General features: G+C 36.1%; 1 protein-coding gene across 11 annotated transcripts in view; it reads left to right on the top strand.

Moving 5' to 3' along the window:
* PDE1A (phosphodiesterase 1A) overlaps window positions 1–23041 on the top strand; it is a 144710-nt gene that overhangs the window by 61822 nt on the left and 59847 nt on the right. For 2 of the 11 annotated variants that reach the window (XM_088167935.1, XM_088167939.1), the window contains exon 1: window positions 8919–9144. The exons of the other annotated variants lie outside the window; for them this stretch is intronic. In XM_088167935.1, coding sequence (XP_088024061.1) covers window positions 9089–9144 — 56 coding nt within the window. In that variant the 5' untranslated portion in view covers window positions 8919–9088. Of the gene's footprint in view, window positions 1–8918; window positions 9145–23041 lie in introns of those variants that run through there. 11 annotated transcript variants of the gene reach the window in all.

A 23041-nucleotide genomic window follows, 5' to 3' on the forward strand; every position in this document is an offset into this window, starting at 1 on the left:
TAGCTGATGTATTTGGTCAGTTCTGATTAGATATAGACACCATTACCTCACTCCTCCGTCAATGTTCCCTCGGATGCAGAATTCCTCTGGCCAGATTTCTCCTTCCTAACCTGATGAAAATGCGTGACACTGGGGGATTCCCTTAGCAGGGCTCTGGCTGTAGCAGTCACCTGAGTGCCCTACGGACAACAAAGAAGAAATACATTTGATCTAACATGTAAAACTCATAAAGACTCGAGGTATTTACCCAGCAGCATAATCAGGTGAGCAAAATTGATACATTGTTTTTTAAAGTGTGCAGAAGCCAGTAAGAACCACAGGGTGATTTAAGGAGCTCGACTGTGAGTAATAACTAAAAGTTAAACCACATTATAAGTTATGAGTAGCTATCATACCTTTTACTTCATTGAAATAAGTGGATAAATAGGTGTATTTTCTGTTTCAAGGCCCCAAGCTTGCTCTAGTTATTGTCTCTTATTGTAATGATTTTTTCTCAGTAAAGATAACTTTACAGTGTGAAAAAGGAAAATTTAGCGACTGATTTGATAGTCAGGAAGAGTTTTATATTGGCCTTTACTAGTTTGCAGATCATAGAAGTGTAGAATAATTCAGGTTTGAAGGAACCTCCCCATTCTGATTAGATTTTTGCAGGATATTGGTCATCTGGATTTGGAAGAACTGGGACTATTCTTGCAGTCTGAGGATGGAGATGATATAATCTAGGGTTATTATTTTTAAAATATCTGTCAATAGCTAAAGAACTCTGGCTTTACCACCTGCTTCACAATTAATACACATATTTTGGCTGAGATGTTGCCATGAAACATGCTTATCAAAGAGAATACATCATGCCTGCTCAATTCTGGGCCATGAACTTTTGGGACAAGTACACTGTTTCTCTTTATGGAAAATAATGTAATATCGTGTTGAGAAAGCTTGGCTATTTCTTGTGTGGTAATAAAAAACACAATTGGGCAAAAGCTATTGCACCATAAAGCATAAATCAATGAAGTTTAAATAAAACTTTCTGAAGTTTTTGAAATAAATCCTCCAGAAGTTTAAGTAGTACAAAAAAACCCCTTGACAAATTATAAATATTTCCCCATCTGTGTATAGTTTCTCTATTATATTCTGAATAATCCATTCTAATATTGTCTGGTTACAGCATGATATTTAAAGTTCAGAAAGGGGTGTAAAACAACAATCACTGCTAATTTTCAAGGTTTTTTTTGTAATTCTCAAAATCAAGACCATTTTGTCACACTAATTGGTTCTTTAAGTCCTTTTACGTGGGGATGTCTTGAGAGGGCACCGAGGCACAGTTCTGATACGCAAATGAAAAGCAGGCACGTTTTTCTGTGAAGTTCTGTGACGTGACACCAGGTACATGTGTGCCTGCGGTCAGTGCGTGATGGGGCTCTGGGCTCTGCCTCCCAGGGCTCTGCAGAAAGTCACCAAGAAAATCTAAGGCGTATCCCTGCTTGGAAAAAATACTGGAGGGAATAAGCAGGCTGGAAAGGGTTGGTAATCATTGTTAACTTTGGGCAAGAGCAGCTGCAAAACTTTATGGAAGTTGTTAGAGTAGATAGCTACCCTGATGTACACATCAGAAATAGCTGTGAATTTAAGCTGAACATTTGGTAATCAGGCACTTGAACTCTGTCGAGCAATATGCATCTCTGACATAGCAGGAAAAATGTGTTTAGCATCTGGGCAGACTGCATTACAGAGAAGGAGGCAAGAGGCATCTGCTCCTAAGTACTGTGCCTGTTCCTCCCTAGGCATGTGGGAGACTTCTGATACTTTGAGGAAACTGCTTCTTCCCCCAGCAGCTTCATATGCCTTTACCATTGCTTGTGGGTGGAGTTTCCCCATCTGTATAGCAGATGAGGATTTTGGACAAGCAGTCTTCACAGGAGGTCTTAACTGAGCTGAAAAATATCTTATTTTAGGTCTAAAAACTTTTCAAGATCATAGTGAAAGAAGATGTATATTTCGGTTTGGTTCTGAGGAGTTTATTTGTAGATGGAAACAAAATTTGAGGGAAATTGTGGAGGCTTTTCAAAAGAAAAATGTAGCTAAATAATCTGAGTTTCTTCATCAGTATCTTTCAGTGGGGTTCCTATCATAGGCATGTAAATGCTAAAAGGAAATTCAATGTTTTTAAAAGTATGTCTTGAGAATGCTCCTGAGGTTAGTATTAAATAATTTAAAATATTGTAAATATTGCACGTGAGAAACACCATCCATCCGTTCCCTGCTGTAGAATCGTTTGTCCAGTAAACTGGCTCTTTCTGCCTCAGAAATGCTGTCATATTAAATGTGCACTCTCTCCCAGTGGCTTACAATGCAGTTTTGTTTCCACACAACAAAATTGCTTTTTATATTATGAAATCTTGGCATCAATATATCTCTGAACATCTACCCCAAAATATGGCAACCAGTTTAAGTACTTAATAAATAATAGACAGTAATAGTCCCCTAGTGTTGCTGTTTGCTAAGAAGAACTGGCAATGGGAATTCAATCATTGTGAACAGAGACAAATTTAGAAAAGATGAAACAAAAATAGGATATGTGTCATTTAATGATACTGGAGTATGTATCTCATCCTGTGGAAGAACTTTGGAAACATTACACGATTATTCTCATGTGGTTTGAGCAAAATGAAATGTTAAGCATTATTGGTTTTGAGCATAAGACTTATAAAATGTTTTGTAGATGAAGAAAACCCCATTATTCTTGCTTATTTTAAAAACAAAAAATAGTCATTTTGGTGACAAATGGCAGCACTGTGTTTCACAGCTAAAGGTCACTTGGAAACAAGGATGTTTTCCAAGTGGGCTTCAAATGAACCCAGCTTTCATGAATGTAATTTGAATTTTACAATACTGGAGAGTTAGCATTAGTTCCGCAAATTTGTCAAGAACTAAAGTCACCTCATGATCTTTTTGAGCATGATGCAGCTGAAAATCAATACTTTTTTGATCATACTCAGTATGGATTTTGTCACTCTGGAATCTTCTTTCTTTCATTTAAGATTTAGGAAAAAGAATGAAGGTATTTTCCTTACAGTGAAATATTGACTTCATACATTTATGTCAGATTGTCTAATATTAGGAATATATTGAATGAAAATATACCATAGTTACCAGTGGATAATTGCCATGCTCTTTTGCTATCCTTCAAATTTCCTTACACTGAGTGATAAATTTGCCTTACCTAGCAAGTACTTGTACTTCTGCACTTTAAAAAAAGAGAAAAAAAAATTCACTACCAAAGTTAAAATAAAAATGACAATTTAAAAATTTTTTGCAAGTTGATGCACTTTGTCCGTTCATTGATCTTTGATTTAATTGGGAGAAATCTGCATTAAGCAATGCCATCAAATGTTGCAGCAGGCATGAAACGATTGCTTTAATCAAATGCCTTACTGAAAATGTCAACCTTTTTTCTCATTTTTTTCTTAACTGATATTAGTATTGTGGTTTGTTCAACAAATCAGTTAGTCACCTGCAAATATGGATCCATTGTATTGTAACAGTTACAATATGGGCTGTTTGTCATTTACCTGAGCTATGCAGCAAGGAAAGAAAAGAGGTAAAATATGTAACTTTCCAAAGTAAAGGAATGTTTGCATTTTGCAATGACTCAGGGCATTTTAATTGAGCTCTATATTCCCATTTAACCATCTCATAGGTTTGGAGCAATTAACTCATCTGAAACCATTATCTATGGTTTTTAAGCTAGACATTCTTATGACCGTGTTAAATAAAACAGAATTCAGCAGAATGATGAATGCAAACATCAGGAGTGGAACTTGTAGGAAAAGCCTTGAGCTTGGTTTAAAAGCGAGGTTTGGCCAGACAGGTACTTTGCAGTGGTCAGTCACTGCGGTGTTTTGAGGCTGGAGTTTTGGACAGTGGCACCAACTCCCTGCTGGATTTTCAGCTTGCAGGAGAAACGCCAGGCACAGAGGGCAGGAATAGGCATGTGAGCCAAGAGAGTTGTGTCCCATTTCCCATGACCCCTGTACCTATCTACTCATGTTCCTCAGAACCCCTATTTGTAGAACAGAGATAAAATTTGGTGTGTAAGTCTCAGCTTGTTTATAAAATGTCACAATATCCTTGGATAGAAAGTGCTATGAAAATATAATCTCTTCTACTAAATACAACTCCACATTTCCAGGCTCTTCTGCTTTGTCAGTAGAGTTTGTTTTCTGCTTTAACATTTTAACCCAGCTAATTTTTATGCAAATAAAACATGTTAGCAAAAATGAAGAAGTTAATTCACTAGATATTAAGTATATTGTCATAAATTGTCATAATGATGGAAATGCATGTGTCTCTGACAAACAAGCTTATATGTAAGTTTACTTCTAGCTTTTAGTGCCTGCCTTGGGATTGAAACACATTTAGTGGATAAATTTTTAATTTTAAATTTTCAACATTTAAAGGAAAACAGGTTAGGAAAGCCTAGATAACCTACTGGTTGTATTTATTCAGCATAGAAACTCTTAATCATGTATTCATTACAAAATATGAAGGACCACTTATTACTGCATTTATTTATATGCATTGCAGTCTTTTGCTCAAGATTGAGTAGAGAAGCAAGGTAGATGTAGAAGCTTGAAATTGCAGAAAGATAACAGAACCTCCTTTACCCAGCGATAAAAAATTGGTAGGAATCCATTAAATTATAATAGATTATTAATGGAGTCAGCTTTTCATATTTCATTGACAATAAAGCAACCCTTTCTGAGGTGGCATATTTAGGGTGAGGACAGAGCAGAGTATGCAAGTTATAAAAGATTTAATAACTTGTTGCTGATTCTGTAGAGCTTTTAACTTGCAATTCTAAATGATGAAATGTGACAAATTACAGATTTCTTCTAAATGTATTTCTTTTGAGCCATTTGATGTTTGATAGATTTCTATTTTTATGATTGTTTTCAACAAAATGGTTTCTTTTGCATAGCATATGTTTCCTATGTGAGAATGTGCTTGGATTTTTTTAATCCCCTCTTTTAAGTCAAAACTTACTTTTGATTTTAGAAAATTCAAAAATGAGATTTGACATTTTCCATAAAATTATAGACTATTTCTAAAAGTGCTAAGTAACCTAAAATCACCATATTTTTATCTCTGTTTTTCAAATTTCCATAAATACTTTCTAAATTAAAACTGAGCATAAAGCTAGTTTATGTCTTTTTATTTGAAAGTCATCAGGTCAGAGTCATAGTTTTAATGTCACAACCTCTCCTTGTTTAAATCGATAAAAATTACAAGATGTGAAGATGAGAAAGATAAAAATTTCCCTTGCACTGGATGTCCTTGCTTAGTAACTACAAAATATCAATGTTAGGGTTTTTTCACTTGTTCTCGAGATAATTTTTTGTACTTTACCTTCCTGTTACAAAATTCCTCTTGCTGAGGAATGTGAAGGGTATGACTGCCCCTGACCTGGAAGGGAATTCCTGTCAGGACCCATGAGACTTCAGCACTCCAAGGACTTTGCAGCTGCCCTGTCCCAGCTGAATTGAAGTTTTCTGTTCAACTGCCTCAACCCAACAGGCTCCGTCACAGTAAATAAATAAATGCATCTTTCAGCAGAAAGTATGTCAGAAGTGGCAGGGCAGTTAAATATTAAACAGTTACAACAGTAATTGTCTCAGGAAACAGCATGATGGGACTTTGATCTTTTCACTTTTTCCTTAGAAAACAGGAAAAGTCATGGGAACTTTCATACATTTTTTACTACTGTTATGCTCCTCTGTTGATGCACCTGTTCTTTTTATTTCTATTTTTCCTTCTTTTTTTTTGCTACCTGTTATTATGGCTAAATTTCAGTAATGCCAGTTGTATCTGGTACTTATGCAAAGCTATAATAGCATGAATATGCCATAGTGAGTGATTCCTGAATGAGCCCTTTGGTCTTATCTGACTAACAAATGCCTTTTTAATCTCTAGAAAGACACTCAGATATATTGCTGTGGAGAATCTTTTCAGAGCTCACTGAGTGGTAAGAAGGATTTGTACAGCTATTGGGAATTTGGTGTCAAGGCAGAATCACAAGTGAAAAAAGAATATCCTCTTAACCTTTAGGTGTACCTTTTAGCTGACATTCAGTGAGCTACAACTCATGTGATGCACAGAGAAAACATGATGTTTCATGGTGTTCCTTATGTTTACCCCAAACATACAACCTTTTCCAAATTCAGTTTGACTATGGGGGCTAATAACTAAATTTAGATAAAACCATTTACTTGGAATAACTTTGGAATCTCTTAAAATTAGTATTATAGGGCACTTGGGTTTCTGGGAAGGTTTTATTTTGGGCTCCAGTGACGTGATATGGTATGCTGTGCATTTCTACAGCAAAAACCCCATAGAATAACTGGCATTATTTGAAAATTTTTGCATTGTTCATAAATGAGGCTTCCTGATTTAACAAATAGGACTTCTTTCCTTTGTAAAACTGCAAATATTGCAATTACAGATTTGCACCAGAGCAAAGTGTTCTCAGAAGCATGAAAAATTTTGTCTCAGTGCTATGTCATCTGTGTTCAGGTGTCTGTTGTGCAGCTGCCCCACTGTGTGGGGCCAGGGGCTCTTCTGTTGTCTTTAAGTGGGTAAGAATCTCGGAAAGTCATTGGGATTTTAAAAGGGCTGAAACAGATGCCTCAGTTATTGACAGGACAGTTTCTTGCTCTGTCTTATAGGCTCTTTTTATGTTTTGATGGTTTCCTAAAAAATAAAGTACTAGTCTAGTTTTAATGGAATAGATTGTATAAAGATAGAAGAGCATGTTTATTTATATTACTTTTATGATGACTTTTTATGAGAAAACTTCTATATGGCAATAGTCATGCCATAGGCCAGAGCCAAATCAAATAACTTCTAGTAGCTGGATTCTCTCTAAAGCCTAAGATGGTTGTATCTCATTTTTTACAGTGTTGAGTGAATAGAGGTAAAAGAGAATTGCCACCTTCTTTGATAAGAATCTCAAAACTAGCTTTGTGTGAATTTATAAAGCTGCTACATTAAATACTTGCATAGCTATCACAGATGTTTTCCATAGCCTGAACACATTTGTTTTCTTGTTTGGTGTGGATGAAGTGAAATTGTGTTGACAAATGGTGTTTTCTTTGAAAAAGAAAAAGGTACAAAGACTTTATGCATCAGGGTGTTGTGTGCAATGGTACTGGGTCGGTTCATACCTGCATAACGGTATTCATAAATTTCTAATGATTTTCAGAACATTGGGAAATGGAAAAGTCATAAGTATTACTTATCATCCTTATATATACTTATATACTTATACTTGTGATCATCCCTTAGAGAATGGTACTTGTACCCTGGTCATGGCAAATAGCAGGGACACTGTTGAGGTGGCTGTAAATTCTACACACATCTTAGGAAGGAAGGAAGATCTTAGGAAAGTTACTGTGATTAGTTTAATAAGTTCCTCTTATTGGCCCATGGTATAAAGTATCCTACATAAACTAGCATCTGTAGTTTTGTATAAATGGAACTGGAGCTGAGGAAAGCTAAGACATGTACCTCCTGTCAGACAGACCTTTGAAAACCCTGTGGTCTAGTCAGAATAGGAATGCAGATGCAGTGTCATTAAGTCCAGGCAGAATTTTGGTAATTAGCCATTTAAATGACCATTCAGTTGTTTTTTTGTCAGATGCTGATTCTTTTTCTCCAGCTGTGTTAGCACAACATAAAAATACATGTCTCAAAGTCCAGTGTCCACCTTACTTACACAATTTGAACTCTCTAAAAGTATTATTGTTTTGCAAATTAAATGTTTTGGACCTCACATACAATCATAGAGCCTAAAAATTGTGATTGTACACGATAAACTATTTTTCCATTATCTTTTGGATTATTTTAATAGAGGATATGTTGATAAACTGTCTTTTAAGATACTCTCATTTTATGTAGCTTTTTACGATTAGCTCATTTCTGAAAATTTGCTTTGAGATAACCATCACATTTAAACAAGTTTATCCTTTAGTTCCTTTTCTGTCCTCACATGAAAATGGATGTTATCTGGGGGGATTTTAAGGTCAAAAGAGCTAATACCAAGAGAAAGACAGGTGAGAGGCTGAATTCCAGCTTTGTTTGTGATAAGCAGTGATGTCAGTTGTTTTGGAGGGGTCAGGTACCATCTCACACAGCTGACTGTGGAAAAAAAATCTCAGCTGGTCTCTCCCCAGGAATCCACAGTGTCCTTGGTTTGGAAGGGAGAGAGAAGTGACTGGGAAGATTTAGTACTGGGAGACAGGAAAGAGGAGGAGGGAGTTGTTACACTGGAGCACTCACATGTTCCCTGGGTAACCCTGTAGTCAGACCTAGTAACTAATAAGCTGGATTACAAAATATGGTCCAAAATAGGAGAACAGAGTTGATCTGAGAAAACAAAAACATTGCCATAGATTTTATCTGATTGGTTTGGTTCCCATTTATATTATGGCCAGTACGTTATTTGCCCAGCAGTGGGAGGTGAACTTAATCTCTGCTCCTTTACTGCCATTCTGGTGGTGTAAAAATGTATGTGGTGTTAAGTTGTGGAGTTAAGAATGTGTGTTGCTTTCCTATTCATGTTACTTAGGCATCACACTTGACTGAGAAATGGACCAAAACCTGTGTGCGGTAGAAGTGGTGAGACCTCCTTTGCTAAATGAGGTTATAATGTCACAAAAGGGGAAGAATCATATAAAAAAAGGGGTAACTGTGCTCCTGACATGTCAGAAGACTGCAGTATATATGTGCTTGCTCTGGCTTTCTCTCTTTTTTCTGTTCTCCTCACGACACATGTACGAGACCAGGCTTTTTATGTCATACTGCAGCAGTAGCACCAGCCCACACACTCTCTGTCTCTAAGAAATGTAACCCTTCTCTGGCTTATCTTCAAGTAGATTTCAGTGATTTCTGAACTGAATATCTTCTGCCTGAAGGAGCGTGTGTCTGCTTTACCTGTACAGAAGTGACAGCCTAGGCTTACATCAGATACAGGTATCTAGTGCCATTTGAGATACCCAGGGGTGCCTGAGACATCCACCCAGGGCTGGCAAATATGACCCAGGACCAGCAGGACACCTGTGCTCTTCTGGAGCAGCAGCTGGCGACCAGGTGAGATACTCCAGGGCATCTCCACTGCAGCAAGATGCCTGTCTTAGAGAACCGATTTGAGCCTCCTGTTTCTGGGCATGATGTATGATTAATATATAAAATGACTGATTAAGCTCCTGGTTTTGTTTTTGTTTTGTTCTGAGGCCAAGTTGTACAAATCTGTAATTACATCGTCTTCCTCTGGCTGCTAATGGAACTGCTTGCACACGTAATTGCTGACTGTAGTGGGTAAAATGTACAGAACTGAGCTCTCCCTCTCTGAGTGCTCTGGCTAGGCAGCTACTCTTCTTGACAGGAACTTTAATAAATGACAGACCATTCCAAATTTGTCTTGTTCACAATATTACAGAAACAAAGCCACACAACTTTTAAAGCCGATAACTAAAAATGAGCATGTATATTTTTGCACAGAAGGCTTTGCACTTCAGGGATTGTAAAATCTTCTGTCAATTCTGGCAGCATGCAATTTGTGAAAGAAGCAAAAGACTAGATTATACAGCATCTCTTTCTGAAACCAGATTTATGTTTTGTGTGCCAGAACTACATTAAGCAAATCCACTTCTTCCTTCTAAAGGAGCTAGCCAGCTTGTAGCTCCCAAGAATTTTCTTTTTTTCAGGGATAAACATTGAAAACTTTTCCATGCACCTGGGTGGTGACCAAAGACAACAAATAGAAGAACAGGAAACCATAATTCAATTCTTTACTATATAGAAAGCTTTGCAGATGACCTAAGCAGCTTTTTAAAGAGGTTGATTTGGTTTTTTGGCTGCTGGAAATGGAAAATCTGTCTCTTTTATTGTATTCTGTGTACATTTAATCAGTTTGTAATCCTCTCCTTAGTTCTGTGCCTACACTGCTTTTCTTTCTAGTTCAGAGAACAAGACAGAAAACCAGGCTAGAGCATTCCCAGTGAGATGGCTTTTGAACATACAAAGGCTGCAGGCTGAACTGGTGGCATGACTTTAGATGCCGAGGATTTAGAGCAAAATCAGTATAAGAGGGACATTTCTGTTATTCCTTAAGCATTTCCTGGCTTGAGATGGGTATTGGTAGCACTTGTGGTATATAATAGTTTATTGTGAATGCTGCTTCTCCACCATCTACAGTTAATTATCCATTTTGTTAATACTTTTTCAATTCTCATTTAAGGTTTTTGTTCTAACATAATATCAAGAGCTGAAATGTGTGCCAAACCTCAAACCTGAAGACAGACTAGATTGTCCTGTAGGTTGGCTCCTTTCCTTTGACCTCACTTGTGAAAGGCAGCAAAGTAAATCCTGGCAGTGTTTGTTGGGTCATGGGAGGAAGCCAATTCCTCCAGTACACCAGGTATAGGCAATGCCTTGGAGGTGCATCCTGTACAGTAAAGTGTAGAAACACATCTCAAAGAAAAGGCATGAAAAGAAAATTATTAATTTACTGTGACAGTGGTTTTTATTCTTTGTTGGTGTTTCGTTTTTGTTTTTTTGTTTTTTGTCCCAGATATTTCCATTTTTTGAACTCTGCAACTGGTACCAATGGCCAGCTGTCTCATGCCAGTTATGATTCTTCAAGCAGTTTAACATAGTGTTTCTTTCTTTCTGATATTTATAGATATTGTCAATTGATGTGTGCCTCTCTGGAGAGAAAGAACTGAACTGAAATTTTCTGTCATTCTGTCAAAAATGACTGAACAAAACAGGAACAAAAATCTACATTCTGCCTTCAAGTACCTTTACAATTTCCATATAGTAGATTATGGTCCAGTTCTCTAGAATCTTTATCTTTTTTAACACATCCAATAATCCCACCAAGAATATTTGACTTTTAAACATACATTGGTGATATAGAAACAGTATTTGCTAAATATAATAATTAATATTGATTGTATTTCTGTGAAAGAGGTATACAATGCAGAAATTCAAATCTGTTGGGGTGAGCAGATCTTTAGATCAGGTACTTTTGTACAAGACAAAAGTCTCCAGCATGAGGCATCTGTCCTGAGATGGCAGTTTTGTGGCCAGTATAGTTGGCTCCACAGAGCCAAATGCAGCACTAGATTAAACTTTGAAGGGAATAATTATTCTTTTCTCTTAGAAATGAAACCAGCTGAGGTATTATAGTTATAATGCATATATATTCTTTTGCAAATAGCTCTTTTTTGAGGTGGTCTGAGCTTAAAAAATATGGATTTTGTCATCCTTTCTTGGAGTTGAAAAGGTTCACAGTAGTTTAAAATGATGTTGATAATAATTTATTGCTTAGCTGTAAGAGGAAATTTAATTTTGTTGAAAGGAACATAAATGGAAACTTTATATGTTCATTTATTTTCCTTGTGAATTTTTACATATATGATTTCTCTTCCTCCTTCTCTGTCAGTGCTTTACTACCTGCTCCTCTGTGAAAAGATGAGTCAATTGCCTTAATTATGTGCGTGAAGAAACTACAGGATGGTGAATTAATATGCTTATTTTCATAGCTGGACATCCTGGTTCTTATTCCATTCTGGTGTCCTGGTCTGAGGGCCCAGATTATCAAATCTGTAAGACTGGGAACTAGGAGCAGGCTGGGGACTGTTGTTGGGCTGCTGAAGGCTCCCTGATAAAGCAGATATTTGGGAATTGGCTGATCTGGATTACGTCAGCTAAGCAGAGGTCTAGTGTACTCAGTGATGTAGAGCAACAGAACAATCCTTATCAGATGGTCCTTATCAGATGATGCATGTGAGAATCAGCTGCTGAAGGCATAAAGCACTTCTGTCATGGACCACTCTGAACGTTGAGAAAAAAATAAAGTGACTGCAAAAGGCTTCCACTGCTCTGTGCTCTGCTGATAAGAGTTTTTTGGCAACATACAGTCTTACTTCTCATAAGGAAATGCCAGTTACTCAAACCTAAAATCTACTGTACACTTCTCAGTGAAATTTTGCTTGAAAAAAATCATCCATACTTATAGCCTACTTAATGAAATCTATATTATTTGGAAATAGCTTTTTTTTGTTTTCTTTCAGGGGTATATTGAAAGATCTGCAATGTTTTTGTGCTTTTGTTTTCTGTATTAAGTTATATGAGTACCTATAGCCTTATTGTAAACATAAATGTGAAATACTACAATTGTGTCAAATCTGAACATGGAATGGAACAGGTAACTTTAGGAGAACCACTGTAACATTAGTACAAAATTAGACATTCTCATTTTAGATTTTAGAAGGATAGGAAAATCTAGTATCTAAATAAAAGTAGTCCGGTTTTATAGGAGGCTGCTGTAAATGTTCTTACAGATCACATAATTATATTGTGTAATCCAATCAGCAGAATAACTGCTGAGAATTTTTGTTGTTATTAGAGAAAACACAACATCATTAATCCATCTTACAACAGTGTTTGTCTTTTTAATAATTATGAGCAGATAGTTAAATGTAATGACAGGTCTAATAAATAGAAAATCTGTAAGCATCACGAATAGAATTATCATGGTATATTTATCTTATTTTCTTTTTAAAATTCAAAATGTCTCAAAGGTCTGAAAAATCTCTTAACTGACTTTTATGGAGCTCCTATAATCCTATTTATAAAAGAAAAGTTTCCAACTTCATTCACTGATGTAGGTCTGTAAAATACTGTTTAAGGATTTTTCTATTTAAATAAGATTTATGAGACAATATGTTTTGGAAAAGTGCCACACTTGTACAAATGTGGGATTGGGAAGTGCTGACAAGATTCAGAAAGGCAACTCAAAACCAACCTTATTTATCACAAGAAGACACTGGAGCAAATCTAAAAAAAAAGTAATTATAATTTCCAAAGCAGATCTAGGCCTAACATGTATTAAATTTACACTGTTATAAGAGATGCTACTGAAAAACACAGTGAGGCTTAAGGTAGCATTTATTTCACCACCAATGAAAGGAAAATTTGATTATGAGACACCTAAAACTGGTAGTTTAAGACATATTTTTTTATCCTTCTGCTAGTAGATATCTGTTGGAGTGAAACGGTGCCTGCATCAAAAGATTACCATATCAAATAATTATTTTGTTAAAGATTATGTGTTTTCCTCTAAGAATATGTCATGTAATTTCAAAATCATTCTGGCATGTACCAAATTTAGAACTTGGAGCTTGTAAGAGGTTATCCAGCATTTCAACAGGAACCAACCATCCTGATCAAGTTGGTTCTCGATGTGTAACAAGACTGGGGCGAGGAAAGGGAAGGTTCTTCCCAATGAAGTTTAGTGCTAAGTCACGAGTTCCAGCAGTCTGGATATGAAATGTGGATACAGTATGAGACAGCTTGGGACTCGTGTTGTTTGAGAAATACTTGTATAATGAATCCCTCCTCTGTGCGTGGGAGAGCTGTTGTGTCTTGCAAGTCCCAGAGTCCTGCCTTACTGACACCAGTCGCTTGGCTCAGCTGCTTTAGGTATTTTCAGGACTGAAATGTTTCTGAAGAGCACTGCAAATTAATTTAGTGCATTTGAAGCACGAACTGTGTGTCACTGGTGACAGCAGTAAAATATCCTTCATGAACTGTTAATCTGTGCATCTTTATCATATGCATGAGGTATTAATGAATTTCTAAACTACTCTTACCTGTCTTCATAACTGAAGTTGTTAATGGCTTTGTAATGAAACTTTGAATATAAAAAAAAAACAGTACAGATACTCTTCATTTAGAAAACACTAATTTTGTTTTTACATGCCATTGTACTAAAATGTGATAGAAAGCGTGTGTCTCTTGTAAACTAATTGAACTGTTCTGTGTTCTGTGAGATTCATGCCACCTAAAATTCTGACCTGTGGTGCCTAACACTGTTCCTGGCATCAGCATTATATAGTTGAGTGGTGAGGATCTAGGAAACAGCGCCCTCAGCCTTAGAGTACATATGATATTTCATGTTTACTTGGTTTCTATCAATTAAATATAACAAAAAATACCTGTATCATTGTTAGAGCTGGACTCAGAAGACTGATCTGTAGCAAGCTAATGACTTGACTGCTATATATTTTCAAGAGTGTTTCTTTTATATTATAGATAAATACGGGAAAAAAATGTATCAAATAATACTTATAAACTGAAACTGGGTACTAATAAAATTCCTCGCTATGGGATCTATACAGATATCTGTAAGATATTTTGTAGGAGCAAGGCAAGATGAGCAAAAATTCCCTCTTAATGATGTTACTCTTCAGTTCATCACTTTGGCATGACTGTGTGAGTGCAGGGAGTTGAATGGCAGGAAAAAACCTCAGGCAGACACCAAGAAATGAAAATAGAAAGGCCAGGCTTAGTTTAGAGCAAAAGTGTCAAGGAATATAGTGAGGAATAAAGTGAGGAAGGTCTAGAGGGGCAAAGTCGGTGTTTGCCATGCCTGGCCCGAGGATTAAAGGGAATGCTAAAGAGGTTAAGGAGCATGAGTGGCACATGAAAATGCAGAATGGGCATCCATGAGTCCTGGCAGGAGCATGTGACGAGAGCAGGGAAGTGCCCATCCCTCATCAGAACTGGAGGCATGTGGGAAGGAATGGAAAGATGAATGGCAAACAGATGAAAAGATACAGGTTTTGTTGGTCTAATCTTTGCACTTGTGTCCTTGGGATAAATGGAACAATGATCATTGCTGTTTAAAAAAATGTCCATCTCTTAACTCAGCAACTTTCATAGGCTTCTGAAGAAAAGGAACAGTAGGTGCACAGTGCAGTTGGACTTGTGAGGTTGGTGTAATTAATGAAAAAGAATCACAGGCTGGATTTATAGCCTTAAAACATTAGCACAGTCTGGTTTGTAGTCAGAGGAGATAAATCACTGGGGTAAAAGTCAGAAATCCACCTCATAAAGGAATTATTTGCAGGATTAAATTGTATGTTGTTATATTTGGGGGCTCACATCATGTGTAATCAAATATGTATCTGCATGTCAAGCTATTCTGCCACTGAAAGAAATTAATTAGTTCCTCCTACTGCAAAAATAATTCAAACCCATGTCAGACAATTAGATAGCATAAATGAGGTCTTGAAAGTTTAGTAAATTTTAATGTCATTTCTGTAAGCATGTTTGTGGTAGAGGTGCCAAGACTGCTTTTTTCAATATATCAGAATCTAGCAGAGTCTTTGTGGTTGAGTAAGAGCAGAAATTAATTAAATTTTATTTTGATTAATCCTCTTTTAGAGTTACTGTAATTTCTCAGATCATTTTGATAAGGTTTATTTCTTTGTACTGTAAGAATATTTTACTCTGCTGTTTTGTGTGCTTTTAATGGTGCTACAATTTGAATTTTATTAAGGATATTCCAGAAAAGAGTTTGAGATTAACTATTCTGGAGTAAAATTTAAACTAAGTACAGCGATGTGACCTCAAAACATTAGTCAAAGTGAATGAAAATCTTAAGAGTAGAAAACAGTTATTTTATGGCAAAGCATACTTTAAATTACTCTCTGGATTAACTTCACATTAAATCCGATCCACCATAATACAAATACCTTCCTTTAATACCTGATGTAGGATCTACCAGAGGAAAATTATTACATTGTTTTTTACTTACATTTCTTCTTCATGTAAAATACATTAACACATATCCAACAGTAGAATATTAGCAGGATTTTAAGATACAGGCTGATGTATGCAGTGTTAGGATCACATTTGTCAGACAGCACATTTCAAAGATAAAGAAAACTGAAGATTAATAGAAAAAAAATGCAAAATACTAAAAGTCCTTTGATCTTCAAACAGTTATGCCATGGATCACATGTTTTTCTTTGGGTGCTCATATGTCTGCTTTTTTGTCACCGTTAGTTGTTCCTGCATATCTCATTTTAATTTAATGTTTCTGGGCCTTGAGCAAGTTTCTTCATAAAAATACATAAACATTTTTTGCTAGTGTACTTACTATGAAATGTCAGTGTCTGTACTTTGTCATGTTCACTTCATGTTTCCTTCGTGTTACTTGGAGTTTTATTTTAGAGGGAGTCTTTTACCTGATTTTTTGCATACTCTCAGTTAGTTAGTCAGGCATTTCGACACAGCTCTCCTAAAAAGGAAGCAAATACATATTTTAACAACTGTTGCATCTGCCTTAGATCTTATAAAAAGATAGATTTAGATCTCTTCTCTGCTTGATCCCACTCCCCATGGGGAGCACACTTTTTCTACTTCAGTTTATGTGTAATGTATTTTTATATGGGAATACTTCTAATAAATTTGGTGCTACAAAGTTTTTAATAAGCTGGAGCAAAGTTTTCAGCTCTGTATTCACCGTTCATCTGAGAGTTTTACTGTCACTTTAGTTTTCTGTATTGTTTTAGGTGTAATGGTAAGAAAAGTTGGTTGGGTTTTTTCCCTTTGTGTGTATCATTGCACAAGATGGAAATCCCTGGTTACTGTTGACACTGAAATCTCTCACACATTCTTTCAGAATTGCGTCCTCAAATCTTTAAATCCATGTAAAAACCACATAGTCTAAAAAATTAATTTTCCCTGAATCTCTAGTAATCAATAATTGTGAAATACGGCATTAAAAAACCCTCACACCCCACAGAACTAATGAGCTGAGATATACATAAAATGGCTTAGAAGGCTCACTTGCTAGTAAGGTCAAATAGAGGGAATTTCCTGACCACTGCATAGGGGATGGGCAGGCCCTGCCCTGCGGTCCAAGCCAAACAAGCACAGCAGCCACTGTCATTTGCTGACCAAAAAGGTGATACCCACCTGGTTCATCGTCATTTTCACATTATCTTTCCAGAGTGAAATTGCAGAGAGGCTGTAACCACTCTCACGAGCCCTGGGCTCTTCCTTTTGAGGTTTGCTTGGCTGAGGCAGAGATGGGAGCCCACATCCACCAGAGCCGAGCTGTTCATTGGCATTGCACGTTCCCTTTTCCCTCATCTATTCAAGGACATCCTGCACTGCATGTCCATGACATCATGTGGATATCTGCAGGTGAAAGCATGTATTGGTAGGAGACTGCTGGACAAGGCACTCATTTTAGGAAATTTACCTGCTGTAGACTTTGCTATATTATTTCTCTATGGTCTTCCTCCAAGCACTCCCTTGTGATCAGTGTTTGCTACTCTGTTAAAACTGGCCTATTCTCCTTGAAAGTGGAGACTTACTTCTCTGAGTAATGGTATTTTAGATCAAAATGAATAATTTGATTTCAAAACTGAGAATTCCAATAAAAAACATATTGCAGTAAAGGATCTGAAAAATAATGGAAAATAAAACAATGTATTGTTTGAGAATATGACAGGCAAATCATAATATGTAGTTACACTTTCTAAGAAACTGTTTTTACCTATTTTGCTTTTATACACACAGGCTTCTTCCTTACTAAGTGTGTAAACAAACATTATAATATTGAGTCAAGAACTGACTAGTTTTCTATTTTAAAATTAAAATACAACGAAGTTCTTAACTTGAAAGGAATGGCAATGCTTTGTACAGAAACTGAAGGATAGTGATTCATTCAGCAGAGCTATGAAAGATGAGGGAGAATTTGGGAATTATGTTAGTCATGACTGTAAGCGAGTTGAACTTTCAGGTTAGATTTCACATCCCTAGAGAAGAACATTCAGGGATGTTGTACTGTCATCACTTTGAAAAAGACACATTTAAATTTCTATGTCCTCAAAAGAGACAGACATTAGAGATAGAGCCTTATATCATTAGAAGGTGGGTTTGAAATTTTCTTATAAACAAATTCATGCTAGAAGCCCAGTAATTTTCCACCTGAAAGCTCTTTCTGGTAAACAGAACATTTTCAAGTCATTTCACAGGTAATTAAACATAGCTGGATATATTAGTGGCTAATTTTGAGACTGGTTTAGGACTTCTTTTAGAAAGTAATGGGGCAGTGTATAATTTAGCAACTAAGATGTTCCATGTTATTCTGATTGTGAATATTCTATGGATACTGTCATGATCAGTTTGAGAACTAGGTTCCAAATTTTCAATTTAATCTGATTATAATATGTGCAAAGTGTATATAGACAGGCACATCTAAGTTTTCTTGTTTTAAACAAAACAAGAGAAAAGTAACAATTTTGCTGATAGATTCTGGACAACACCTTCTGAGAGATGCTCTATTTCAAACTCAGAGCATCAACAAATTGGAAACTATGAAAACATAGTCCCTTTTTAGTCAATAGGCTGATAATCAGGTTGGTTTAATAGCATGTTTTCATATCAGGGAAGACAATGTGATTAGGAGGTGGGGTTAGTAGATCTTATTGAAGCAGATGAGTTAAAGAGCTTTGTGGGGTGTGTAAGAGCACGATCTCATCAATGTCCTGAGCACAGCATGGGAAACAAAGGCAGTTCTGGTAAAGACAGCTGCTTGTCCCTTCTTGGTGACCTCTATATTACAGCCTTGTAGGAGAAACATTTTGTGAATCTTTTGTGTGAATTAAGGCCAAAAAACCCTGCAAGAACTAAGGAATGGCCTCTAACCCAATCTACTTTCCAGGCCTACAAGCCTGAACCCTTTATATTGAAGTGCCAGGCACTCTGCAGACTGAGGAAAATGGCAGCTGTATAGAGCTACAAATGATATTTTATTTGGTTTGCTACACTTCCTGTCACAACTGTTTCCAGAACAAAAAACCAGTATGCATATAGACCATATATACTATCTGCTTGATAATGGATTTAACATGATATTGTTCAGGAATTACTTTTTTGGTATTTTTTTTTTCTGATGAGGTCCAAGGTCTTTTTTCTGATTAAGGTAACTGAATCCTGAAGTATTCAAAGATGGAGGTATTAAAGGACAGTAAATTTCAGTTTCTTATCTCACCCTAATTCAAATTTAGTTTCCCATGTACAAATCCTAGATCAAGGTCTCATGTGTAAATAAGAATGGCTATGTTACATTTCATCCTATTTATGACCATTCTTAAAGAATGTAGGGAAAAGGTTCACCCACTTGATTCTTTCCTCTTTTAAACATTTATATAGCTCTCAAGTGTTTAAGCTAATCTGATGTTCTACTTCTCATTACCAAGACCTGCTTTGAAATACTTTATTTGGCAATTCTTCAGCAGAACATTTATTTTTAACAATTCCAAATGCCAGAAGTTAGTTTCACACATAACACAGAGTGCTGAATTCTAGCAACTCCTATTTTTTTTCCCTACATTTTAATTGCAGTATTGCGGTTTTAAATAAAAACCCTATTCATATTTTTTACATTGCTGTATACATTACATGTACTTTATTCTTTCTTCAGAACCACTGAGATGGTAGTGATTTTACAGCAAAATTGTACTGTAATTACTACAGCTGTTGTGCTAAAGCATTTATGTCTTGCTCTGTCTTTTGAATGAAAAATTCTTTTAGTGAAAATAGATTTGTTGAAGCTATTAATTATTCAGTAGAAAAGACATCTCAATTAAGATGGTGGTATTTTTTTCCACAATACTTTAGGCAGACTAAGATAACTCTTATATGATTTTATGCAATAGTCTGTAATAGTTCATAATGCAAATATTTGGGGTTTTTACATTTCACAATTTTATTCCAAAAATGCAGATTTGTGCTTTGTTCCTTAGAACTCATGATACACATTAAAAATAAAATTCAAGATAAATTGGCTCTGTCATCCCATCTGGAAGGTGTGATTATATATTAAAAGCAAAACTTTTATACTTTAGTACTTCAAGTATTTAAGTTTAATTAAAGTAGGAAAGGAGGACTTCCAAATCCACTGAAAAGTGAGAGCTTGGATCAAAGTAGGATTATCTTGGTGATGATCTTATGTTGATCTGTTAGTGCAGGTGAACCAACTACACTGATTCATCACCCAGCGATAGCTGGGGCACCACATCTGACCGTGTTCTTAGAGTATGGAGAACTGCCATTTCAAAAAACTCCTCTACTGCATTCCTATACAGGTCTTTAGGTCACCTCTGTTCACTTAATATATTATCAGCTGTCAGTGTGTATGTGTAGAGAAATGCAAGTAGGCAAAAAACAACTGGACATGGCACTTGATGCTGTGGTTTAGCTGACAATGTGGTGTTTGGCCAAAGGTTGGACTTGATGATTTTGGAGGTCGTCTCCATCTTAGTGATTCTGTGATTCTATTGCATACTAAGCAACAAAATGGAGCTATATTTCATGCTCTGCCCAAGGAAGCCAGCAGGTCAGAAACAAATATAAAATAATTTACAAATAGGCACAGAATCCTCAGATTACTTACCAGGATACAGATTCTACAGTTGCAGGTTTTTGATGTCTCAAAAAATCTGTAACTATTAAGCAAATAATTGAAGCATAACTAGAAGTATTAGCTGTTAGGGTTTAGTCACATTTATAAAAGTTGACTTGTGGTTTGTAGCAAAGAAATTCTGTCCTCGTTCTAATTTCTGTCTCAGGAAAATGAAAATGTTAATTATATACAGGTTATATAGTATTTACTGTAGTTTGAATCCACATAGAAATCATTGAACAAACTGTCATTATTTTAATGTTCCTGTATTATTTGCTCATATGTGATTTTATCAAGTAGAGGAAAGGATACTTGTGCTGTCATAGTTGAAGATTCTTTGATCATGGTTGAAGATTCTTTAATCATTGGGCGATTAAATTATCTTGGTGCTGAGCATTTACCAGCTACAGAAATTGCACCAAAAAGGCTTTCAGAAGCAACGACAGCAAAATGTTTTTAAAGTATTAGAATAGAAAATATTTTCAGTACAAAGTTACCAGTTCTGGTCAATGCAGTTTTAAATCAAAGAAATTCAGTTGACTTTTTATATGATAACTTGTTATCAATATTTCTGAGAGGACTTTTTACCTCTTTGCATGCCATTGTCAAAGGACGAGTATCAACATTTATAAACCCACATTTTCTGGTCCCATGGACTGAAGGAGGTAATCTGCCTTTTAGCTGCTTTGATCACTCTGCTGAAAGCTGCTGTCTGCAGGAAAAATAAAGCTTTTTAAAGCACTGCTGGAAATGAGGGCTTTGTGCCTTTTCTGTGTGCTTATCACGTTGGCTCCAACAAGTCAAACATGCTGAAGGTCAGCCATCATCTTCAAGCACGATTTTTTGATAGATGATGAGTTTACATTTGATTTCCCAGCTTGTTGATAGTGAATTCAGCAAGTAAATGATGAAGGCTTTGAGACGTCTGGTAGTATTTGGCAACTTCAAGATGAAATAGCTTTGGCTAAGACACTATATAATGTATAGAGAATTCAGGAAAACCTTATGGATTAAATTTCAGTCTTCAGACAAAAATAAATATTCAGCAAAAGCCATTAGAAGAATAATTTGCAATTTCCAAATCACTCCTATATATTTTTATTGTCTTTGATTTCATGGATTGATTGTGAAATGGGAATGTCAAATAATGGAAATAGACATTGAGATAATAGAAAGAGTTACAGTGTGTAGGGTAAGGAGACTAGCTGATTGCTTGCTGGATCTAACAGAAGACAGATAAAATGCCCAAATATTAGTACGTACTAAGTAATTTGAAATTTGGAGATGTTTTAATACGCTTCGACTCGGAAAGGAAATTGAACAGCAGAACCAAATAAAGTATTAGTAATGGTTCTTTAGCAGAAGTGAGAGAAAAGTTTGAAAGACACTTAAAGCTTGGATAAGTTCATTCTGTAACTTGTGTGTGCACAAAGGAAGGTCAGAGAAATTCAAATGTGTGAGAATTCGTGATCATGACATATATTAAATCTAATGGTGAAAGTGACTTTTGGGAAAGGATGAGTAAATTGGGGAGGCGTGAGAGACAGCAGGGAACAGCAGCAGTAACAGGAGCCCAGAAGAGCCTCCTCCTCTGGGGTGTCTCTCAGTGTGGCTGGAGAAGATGATGGAGGATGGTGAAAAGTTACAGTGCTGCAAATAGCAGACCTTTAGTATCATGGAGGTCAAGACACTGTGGCTTCTAAGGCACTTGAAATTTGTTTTATTAGGTTTGAAATTTATTCGGTTTATTGAGAATCATGCAAAAATTAAAAAATGCTTTTGAGACCTTGAATTGGTTTATGGTTCCATGGTGCTCTGTGATTTCAGCTGGGTGCTAAACCAAATATAGGAATTTTGACTAAATTTTTAAAACACACTGTTTAACCTGTTACTAAATGAGACGCAAAGGATAATATTTATGTAGTATTATAGTGGTAAATAGTAAATTTATAGGATAAGATAAATGAATTGAAGCCTAATAGAGAATGCCTGTCTGAAGGAAAACCATTTCATCTTGCATAAAAATAATATTTGAACAACCAAGGCAATTATATCACCATGAAAAAGCAGAGTATTATCATTAAGAAAATGTAAAATTAGGTTTTGCTAAATAGCTGCACAGCTTATATTTCAATTCTTCAATATAGGATTGAAGTTTTGGTATATCAAAATGTCTGAATTACCAGCACGGTCAATATTTATTTTCTAATGACTGAATCATAATTACAGATCAGCGTGTATCACTTAAATGCTTAAAATAATCATGAAATACATGTGATTCATGAAACCCTTAGCAACCACAAGTCTTCCTGTGCATATGCTCAGACACAGCAGTGACTGAGAAGTAAGTTCATAAAACACATTTGCAGCACTGAAAAGACAGTATATCTTTGTTGTGTTTCTCCATGTAAGGGCTTATTGAGAGCCCCTCTAATGAGAAGAAATATTAAGTAACTGCATTTGTAACTGCATTTTTAATGGTTTCAAGGAAGGGAAACACACGTTAGGGTCTGTGCCAAGAGCTGCCAGTTCTAACCCTTGTTCCCCACTGATATCCTGGCCTTGCCTCGCTGGGCACAGCATTCCCAGATCAGCTTGGTTTTCCTTGACATCATGTACAATACCTTGAGGTAGAGGTTAGCCATTTTGAAGCTGTGATAATTGGCCACTTTGTAACTGCAATCAGGAGCAGGGAAACGGGAGTGGCATCCC

This window comes from Sturnus vulgaris, chromosome 7 (genome assembly GCF_052056855.1).
Source record: "Sturnus vulgaris isolate bStuVul1 chromosome 7, bStuVul1.hap1, whole genome shotgun sequence".
NCBI classification, from domain to species: Eukaryota; Metazoa; Chordata; class Aves; order Passeriformes; family Sturnidae; genus Sturnus; species Sturnus vulgaris.